General features: G+C 42.1%; 1 protein-coding gene across 2 annotated transcripts; it reads left to right on the top strand.

The window, feature by feature from the left end:
• Nucleotides 1-3,707: 3,707 nt before the first annotated feature.
• MRPS17 (mitochondrial ribosomal protein S17) lies at nucleotides 3,708-7,335 on the top strand. Of its 2 annotated transcripts, none has more exons than XM_086624530.1 (3): nucleotides 3,708-3,759; nucleotides 5,118-5,264; nucleotides 6,602-7,335. In XM_086624530.1, the coding sequence occupies exons 2-3, from the start codon at nucleotides 5,142-5,144 to the stop codon at nucleotides 6,890-6,892; spliced, it is 414 nt and encodes a 137-aa protein (XP_086480656.1). In that variant the 5' UTR covers nucleotides 3,708-3,759; nucleotides 5,118-5,141; the 3' UTR covers nucleotides 6,893-7,335. The 2 variants fall into 2 exon arrangements, with proteins under 2 accessions (XP_086480656.1, XP_086480657.1); XM_086624531.1 differs by lacking the exon at nucleotides 3,708-3,759 and adding an exon at nucleotides 3,980-4,055.
• Nucleotides 7,336-9,139: the final 1,804 nt, after the last annotated feature.

Genomic DNA, 9,139 nt, shown 5'->3' with positions numbered 1-9,139 from the left:
GACAAAGGAGAAAAAAGCTTCATAATTCATTTTTAATATGTAATTTGAAACAGCCAATTGAATTAAACAGGAACTTGGAGTTAGGGCCAGTACAGAACGTTCTCAAAGTGTTTCATATGGAAAACGCTGAACAGATAAAATTGAACTGCAGAAGAATGTACTAATTTTCTCAAAATATGACAAGAATACCAGAGCCCTTCATTTTGACTTTGAAGTTCTTTCTTTTTTCTTGTATAACCTGGTTGAAATGACAATATAATTTGTTCAACATTTCCAATAGCATTTTTTTCCTTTCCAGAATTTTTATTCCATGGAAAAGTACGTTCTGACTCACAGTGAAAAGACATTTTTGAATATCAAATTTTCCCAAGAAATGTAAACTGCATTTTAATCAATAGCACCAGTAAAGAAATAGAAAAGGTTTTTGCACTGAATAGCTTAAATGAATGTCAGATACTGACAACATAAGCAAAAGCACTTAAGAGCCAAGTTTTTAGAAAAATAACTTTTTCAGATAAGAGAAAACTTGCCAAATAAGACAATCTGGGTTTGCAAACTTTTGTTTAAACGCAAAAGCGATACACTCTCTAGATCCCTGCTAATAACAACATTTAACCGTGAATCCTGTGCAACGTGGTTCAAGATAGAGTTTCTGGTACTGAGCTCCAGTGATTTACTTCTGCAGTTGCCACAGGGATCTAAGCTCAAGATCCAGAAGCAGCGAAATGGGATAGATAGAGCATGTCATAACCTTACCAAATAACACACTAATCCAAAATGGGGCAGGGTGATGAAAGATTCCTGTCCCAGCCAGCATCTGGGAACAGACAGTTCAGAAGCTGCGAATGTCCACAGCTTCTCCTGCACCTTATAAAAAACAAGGGAAAAATGATAAAAGCTTTGCTTGATGAGGGGAACAGAAACAGCGATGAGGAATATAATTCACAGGAACTAAATAGTCCTGACTTTGCCTTTTAGTGTGCTCGTGTCCAAGATGAAAGAACTGACATCCACCAGCTCTGACTGGATTACAGTTTTCTCCCTTCCTAACAATGAGAAACCAGTGCTTGAGCAAAACGTGGGGGTGCAAGGGAAACTGGGAACAGCCCGCAATAGCAAGAAGAACTCGCAAGGCGACTCTTGCAAGGACTGATGCTTATCGATATCACAGCACTAGATGGGCAGTCGTGTTACATCACTGCGCTGCACGTTTTGCCCAAATGGGAAATAACCCACACATCAGATAGCACTTGCTTACAGTATTAACTGAAAATCACAAAGAGCAAGAAAATTAAATCAGGCCTTCCCCCAAAAAAGCTCAATAAATCCACCAGAGTTCAGTACATTAGAGACAGACACAGAGAAATACCTCAACAAACAAGCTGCAATTGACATTCTAAGAGTGAGAGTACAATTTACTTCCAGTTTAGCATTCCCAAGGTGAATGGATGGTTTGCATGGCTCTCCACAGGATATAAAGACTTCCCTTCACATGGCACTTCTCTCAGTGACAACTGTGCGTGAGCTACCACCATCCAATCCCACTTTGGTCAGCCCCACTCAAGAAAAAAAGCATCTGTTTTCACACATACACACAAAAAGCCAGCAGCACTTTAAGGTAAGACCACCTCAGTCTCAGCTGCAGACAGGCTAGGAATTAATGGCAATTATGAGAGCCCTCTCTTACATCCCCAAAAGCAGCCTGCCCTTAAGAATCAGCACATGTACAGGGGCAACAACTGTACCATTTGCTAGGAAAGCCTTTACACAAGCTGGAAATATAAAACCCTTGGAAGTGCAGCATTGTTTAAAGAAACAAAAGTTTGGGAAGTACTTTAAGAGCCACCAATAGAAGACACTTGGCTCCACAACTGCAAAAGTACATTAACATAGATACTATAACAATTTGAAAGCCTCCTGTCATTGCTGAAGTATTTACTGCAACTCTTAATCACAAATTCCCCTGACTCATTATGCTTCTCCTGGTTCCTGAATTTCTATACTTCAGTTCAGAAATTAATGCAAGCAATTTGAATGCAGACAATACAGGAAAACATTGCAGGCTTTTTACAGTTGTTGACTCACATTTCTCCCTCTGTGCCCTGCCCAAGTAACAATTTAAGCAAAGAAATCATTGTTTTAAAATGGGTCAGCAATATAAGTGTTTTTCTTACACCTCAATCTAAAAAGAAGTTATCTAAAGTCACCAGTTGGAATCAAGACTTACCTCACAGATCATTTTCTGAATGAAGATAAGAAGAAAAAAAATTCTCTTTAATCCAAAATTCTGTATTTTTCAGCAGACATCAATATCCAGCCCTTGCAAGGTCTGCCACTGAAAATAAAATCCAAGAACAACTTTTATACTTGATCCCCTTTCCTTTGTTTCCTGTGAACTGCAGCATGTTAGCGCCCTCTGAAAAATCAAAGAATTGCTTTCCCAGGTGATAGGAAAGGCTCTTAACCATTTCCTGCCTGTGCCAGCAAGACTCCTCCCAACTTTTCTGCACTGTAATCGAAGCAATAAGGCACTAAGTAAGAGAAGCTCATGAATCTTGATTTGAACATCTGTAAGAACTAATAATAAAATTCCAAATAACTCCTCTGACAGTATTCAATCAAACTATTTCAACAGTGTCTCCAGCCATACAAAGAATAGCCTGTTCACACCATACCCAGACACCTTAAGAAGTGAAGCTCCATAGTAAACGGAATTCCCTACCTGAACTCTTCCTGTGGGGAGAGACAATGGGACAATAACACCTAAAGAGAACAAGCCTGGAAAGTGGGCAGCAGCCAAAATATTTGCCAGCAGAAAAAGATAAATGAATACATTTAAATAAAAGAAGGGATGGCCTCAGCCTGAACTCACAGGAACAGAGAGCACAAGCTCCATGAGCTGGCAGGAGCACATTACCCCAAAAGCAACAGCAAAGTCAAGACTTTTTTCACTGTTTTTAGTTTGTAAGCTGTTGGGTGCTTTTTCAACCCTCCATATTAAATATAGAGTCACAGAAGGTGAATTTCTACCAGGGTATGGATAAGCAGGAACAACAGGCCAGACCTCACTTTCCACATTACAATTATTCCAGATTTACTTGGAAAACCTTTGTGATTTGGCTCATTTACAAACAGCAGGTGCAAAAGCACAAAAATACTTCCTGTGCAAACAGACCCGAGTGCCACACAACAGCAAAACAAAACTGTGCTGGCGGCCATCTCCATTCCCTGAAACTCAGGGTGTGAAACGGCACCTCAGCTCTCACCCCCCTGCCTCCTCACCTCCTCCAGACCAAGGCCTGCTGCAGACCGTGCCCAGCCACGCAGCACAGCGCACTGCTGCTGAAGGCAGCACCACATCAATTATTTGTACCAAAAACCGGGCTGGCTTCAGCTGCGTGAGCCCACGGGGGCGGGAGGTAAGGCAGGGCTCCCCACGGAGAGGGGCTCCCTGAGAACACATGGCCCCCCCCCAGGCTAGGAGAGAAAGAAAACCTCATTTTCATCCGCCTTCATCCCTCACTGAACACCGAGGACGCCTCAGGGACAGCACAAAGCCCTCAACAAGCCGCCGGCCCGCCCGCCCTCAGGCCCTTCTGAGGGGGCCACACTGCCGCCTGCGCCTTTAAATCCTCCCCGCTGGCTCCGCCCCCCCGCCGCTGGCCCCGCCCCGCCGCCGCGCGGCTCTTCCGGCTTCGGCTCCGCCCGCTCCGGCCCCGATTCTTTAAGGCCTTCGCGGCGCGGCGGCGGGAGCTGGCGGTGAGAGGGGTTGGGTGGCGGTGAGGCTGGGGTGCCTGGGCATGGAGCGGGCTCCGGGCCGGAGGGGCTGCCCGGGAAGGCCTGGCGCCTGCGGGACAGCCTTCCCCCTCCGCCCTGCCGGTGGGGAGGCTGCTGAGGCCCGGCCCGGCCCGGCCCGGCCTGGCCTGGGGGACTGCGGAGACCCAGCGCGGGGGGGTGGGGAAGGCTCCCGATCTCTTTCAGCTTCTCCTTCCCTGTGAGAGACGCCCAACCTCAGCTGTGTGGCTCCCGTCTTCCTGGCGGCTCCCTTGTGCGCTGTGGATGTTGCTTGTTTTATCTGCCTTTGCCTCTCCCGGCCCGGTCGCTGTGGTTGGTGCGGGTTCGGTCTGTTTTGCAGAGGGAGGGCCTCTCGCAGGCGCCGTCCTGCAGCCCTGTGGGCCACACAGCTGAGTCGAGGGTAAAAGCAGCCCCGAGCATTGCTGCTCAAAGCGTTCCACCCGATGGATGTGTCCCTGTATCCCTAAACTTTTAGTTTGGTGTGTTGCAGTATCAAAGCAAGCATCGCTTAGTCTTACAAAATGGATAAACAGAGAACTCAACAAGTGTCAGTTGTGCTTAACAGTACATAGCTGGGTGGGAGAGAAAAAGGTCGTTAGTCTTCATTGGTGTTAATATTTGTTCAAGTCTTCTAATGTTTAGCTGTCTGTTTTGCCCGTGACTCTTGCAAGAGTGGCGTGGAAAGCTCTCCCTCATTAAGCAAAATAAGGTAGTGGAGTGTAATTATTTATAGGAAAGAACTAATTTAAAAGCGATATACTTACGTAGGTCAGACAGCTCTTTGATATGTGACTTACGCTTTCAGAAGCTTATTACCTTTCTTAGGTTTCATCAGCTCAACTAACAACGTGATACAAGCAAATGACTTTCAGAACAAAAGTTACAGGCTGCTCCCTGTTTGGGTTAACTCTGGTCGCACACAGACCTGATTAACAGGTCTCCAGCAAAAACAGCTGCTGGAGTATGAGTTAAATGTGTAATAGCTTGCACAGCTGCACATTTCTGTATTGTGTATGTGACAATTGGTATGATTCAAAGGAGTTTTTTGGGCTTTCTTGGGTAAGGTCTTATGTCCATTTTTGCTGCCATTCTGAAGTAACTTTCCCTGGTCATGGGGACAAGTTCATATACCTTCATATATTGTAAAACAAGGCTGAGGTAGTGCAATTTATGGAGCTTTGAACTGCTTGCATCTACCTTGTTTTTCCAGCAAAATGACTGAATTACATTGTTAGTCAGAAACAGAAATTGTAATTTTGGCTTTGATCAGAAACTGGTTGTGGTTTTTTGTTAAAATAACATGTCTACTTGCTTGTTGCCAGGCACTGGATGACCATAACTAAACGATGTCTGTACCACGTGGAGCTGTCCATGCAAAATGGATAGTAGGGAAAGTAATAGGAACCAAAATGCAGAAAACTGCCAAAGTGAGAGTGACAAGGCTTGTGCTAGATCCTTATTTACTAAAGGTAAAAGCTGGTTAACAACTTGTCTTGCATGGTAATTTTTGTGCTATTTGGAGGAATGTTTTATTGATTTGACTGTTAGAATTTTTGATAGCTTTTTACAATGCAAACTGCTTAAGGAACTTGCATAACAGTTTGGCTGTGAGGATGACTCAAAGGATGAAAAGCACTGTGTTGTGAGGATGCTTCCTTTCAAAATTATCTGCTAAATTTATTTCTTTGAAGTGCTTTGTTAATGCACTTCATTTGATGTCAGTTGATGAGGTAAGTTTTTGTTGTTTCATGCTTAATTTTAATTTTTCATATTGATTTGGAGTGTGTTTTGTTTTGGAAACTTCACATTATATTAGTCACTTGTACAATTCATTTTGTAGCAGTTTTTCTGTATGCATAATTGTAAGCATACTTAGTATTTGAAGCTGTGCTGTGATGTGGTGTACAAGCTTTGTTTTTATCACTTCTCGTCAATGTATTTCAATCAGGGGAGGTAAAAGTACTATTTTCTCCATTTTTAGGTAGGGAAACCATGGTACACGGTAGGTGGAATAACTTGCCTTTGGTGACCAGAAGGCTAAGGATAGAGTCAGGATTAGATAATGGGCCTTGTGGATCCTGGTCCAATACTTCATTCAGTAGAAGAACCTGTAAATTTCTTTCTTAAAAGAAGATTCTGAGTTCTGCTGTTCCAATTAGAACAAATACTGACTTTTTAAATGGAAGAAAGTGAACTGAGCAAGAAAACTCTCAAATTACAAACTTCAAAATACTAATTTCAGGGCTGATGTACTTTTGACATATTAGGATGAATAAGAATTAATATCAGTTCTTGAAGTGTGGACTGCAGAGGAAAGTCCTCCAGCTTGAATGGAAGATCCAAGGCAGCTGTTTTGCTGAAGCAATGTTGATGGGAAGCATCCAAAGGAGAGGAAAGGTTAACACAGCAGAACTAGAGGGCGGAGAGTCTAGAGGAAAGTGGTGGTGCTCAGAAAGGGAATCTATGTCAAGTGCAGAGCTTGTTATTTTTACCAGTATCCACATGTTCACTAGGAACAGCTTTTTGTGCTTGGCTTTTTCTTCCCCTTCTCCTTTTCACAGGCTTGGTCGGCAACAACATCCTGACCGGAGAGATTGTCAGGGAAGAGTATTGCTGTGCTTTCTTTGGAAAAACAGTAGAGTGCACAGTTGCATTTCTCTTCACGATCCAAACTGAATCTTGTTTAAAAAATATATAAGGCTTTACTTCTCCATAGTGAAATTTAGTTTGTTTTATATTAACTATACATTTACCAATTGCTTAACTTTGAAATCTAATGCCAAGGTTTCATTTTTTCCTTCTACAGTTCTTTAACAAACGAAAAACCTATTTTGCCCATGATCCGTTGCAGCAGTGTGTTGTTGGAGACATTGTTCTTCTGAAAGCTTTGCCTGAGCGGAGGAGCAAACATGTGAAACACGAACTGGCTGAAATTGTTTTCAAGGTTGGAAATGTCATAGACCCAATAACAGGAAAGCCCTGTGCGGGAACTAGATTCCTTGAAAATCTGTCAGATTCAGAAAATCTGACAGAGGCAGATACTACCTATCTAAGTGAAAAACTTCAGGAACTTAAAGTTTGTTCAACAGACAAATAGTGGGGAAAAACAAATTTAAATAGTGGGCTTTTCAGCTTGTCTCTGTCAGGGATGTTTGGGGCCCTGCTGTTGTATGTTAAATGTTTCAGTGAAATCTGTAGTCAAGATAAATAGTAAACATAGCTGCTTATAAGAACAGATGTTACAGATTGATAGGCACCTCAAATCTTTAAATGAAAACATGGACAAAATGTGACTTTAGTGTTAACACTTTGTTTTGTTGCATGTAGTTTTGCCCCAAGCCCTGACAGTTTCAAAAGCCAGCTGCTCACTTGGATTCAAGCTCTTCTGAATTGAGAAAGACAAGATTATAACTGTATAATGTTTAAGTTTGGTGGGAGGGTCATTATATTATTTGATTGTTCTGTGTTTCAGACAGCCTTTTGTGGTTTGTAGGATTAATTAAGATAATGCTATTAAACCTTTTGAAAGGAAGTGTAGAATTTTGAAACCAGCTGCCTGGATGTGTCCTTATTTCATCTTAGAGTCACTCATAGCACATTGCAGTATCTTCTAACTTCCAAAATCTCTAACAAAAACATAGCCACTTGCCTTTATAATGGCAGTAAGGTGAGAATAAAAATTTAGGGTAGCTTAGTATGGTTGCCTTTGTAACCTGTCCAAAGAAAGTATTTAGTTCTGGGAGAGATGGATCTCTTTGAACTGCCAGCAGGAAATAGAAGCTGATGAGAATACAAAGCCAAAAAAGTCTAAGTAAAGATGGTTAGATTTAATCTCATCAGAAAAGCTAATTAAAACAACACATTTTGGGAGAGATACAGGTACTGATTTGCTGTATACTTTAATATGAAACTAGAAGGCCATAGCAGTTAATGATTAAAGATCACTTTATCCTGCTACAGCTCTGGGGATGTTGTGTTCTCTCTTCCAGGACATCAAGCTAAGTAAGAGTGTGCAGCTGTTAGAGCAGCCTTGTGTTGCTGACTTTTCATTCAGATCCACAGGGGCATCTGCCTCAAAATGCAGCATTTGTGGTGACAGCATTCCATGTCTCTGTATGGAGGGGACAGTTGTGTATTAAAGCTGAGAAATCCTTTTTGGAGTGTCTACCTATGTCATTTGGTCTTTGTTTAAGATCAGAAGCTAAACAAGGTATATCTGGACCAGAGCTCCTCTGACCTAAAATATCTTACTCTAAGAAACTGAGCCAGCAAGTTACTATAAGCTGTCAGTTGTGTTCTCTTCCAGTGTCAGAGTGGTCTAAATCATTTGCCCTTTAACTTCCTTCACCTGTGCAAAATCAGTTTCAGCTGCCTGCAAACTGCTAACAAAGTCCAATTGAACTCAGTAAATTATGTGAGTCAGGAAGAACGAGAAACTTAATTTTTCTTCAGTGCTTCAAATCAAAAAATACCGTTCTTGGAATGCTAGTCCTCGAGTACTGTCCTGCATGTCAAATCAATAAGCTGGGATGTCAAGACACTTTCTTTCAAATGTCCCTGTGTAAATCAGGAATGTGAACATGGCCTCTGACTTTTCGGAAGTGTCTTCAATGTATGGCTGTAGGTTATTCTTGTTGATATGTTTAAGTGGTTTAGGTTGATGTAAATTACTCAGTAACTGTAGCTGCCTGATTAAGGCCCTCGTCGAAGTGGAAGGAAACCTGGGCTCTGATTCCTGCTTGGGTAAATGTAAAATGTGAAACTTCATCCCGAGCAGAGATTGAGAGAAATCAGACCCAGGCTAGAACATGGCCCAGGGCTGTGGGAAATGCACTTAAGTGGCATCCAAGCAGGCAGTAAAGGAACTTGACCCTTGGTGGATATAAGTGTTCTAGTAACTAGAAATATAATGTTTGTAAGAACTAGAAAAAGTTTCCTCTTTGGTTAATGCATTGCATCTGCATCTAATTGGGGAAGTAAATCCTCTTTCCCTGTGTTTCCTGTCATTTTTGAGTAGCTGTGAAAATGTTACATTTTTTCTCAGGTTGATTCATCACAGAGTATTGTCAGGTTTTTTTAAGTTTACAGGTGGGCTCTCGGAGGGGTGCTCGAGAACTCGACATGCCGTCAGATCAAAATGGGATTAAATGTACATAGTCTGAAGTGTAACTTGTTTTTAAAAGCATGATGGCAGTTGTGGGTTAAACTGTTTTTTTAAAGAGGTACCACAAACATTTTACTTTACTGATGTTAAAGCACATTGCAGGTGGTAGCTGTTGATTTACTCTCACAGGGCGTTGATATGAAAATCATAAAATGGCAACGGAAACTGCCTGGTGAAATG

The sequence above is a fragment of the Tauraco erythrolophus genome, chromosome 21, assembly GCF_009769465.1.
Source record: "Tauraco erythrolophus isolate bTauEry1 chromosome 21, bTauEry1.pri, whole genome shotgun sequence".
NCBI lineage: Eukaryota > Metazoa > Chordata > Aves > Musophagiformes > Musophagidae > Tauraco > Tauraco erythrolophus.
The sequence above is the reverse complement of the archived record's forward strand: the minus strand, read 5'-3'. Positions and strand labels throughout refer to the sequence as shown.

Excerpts from the sequence above, each read along its gene's own strand:
- MRPS17 (XM_086624530.1), top strand. The coding sequence starts at position 5,142 with ATGTCTGTACCACGTGGAGCTGTCCATGCAAAATGGATAGTAGGGAAA. Across the intron at positions 5,265-6,601 it reads TAGATCCTTATTTACTAAAG|TTCTTTAACAAACGAAAAAC; the intron begins GTAAAAGCTGGT and ends TTCCTTCTACAG.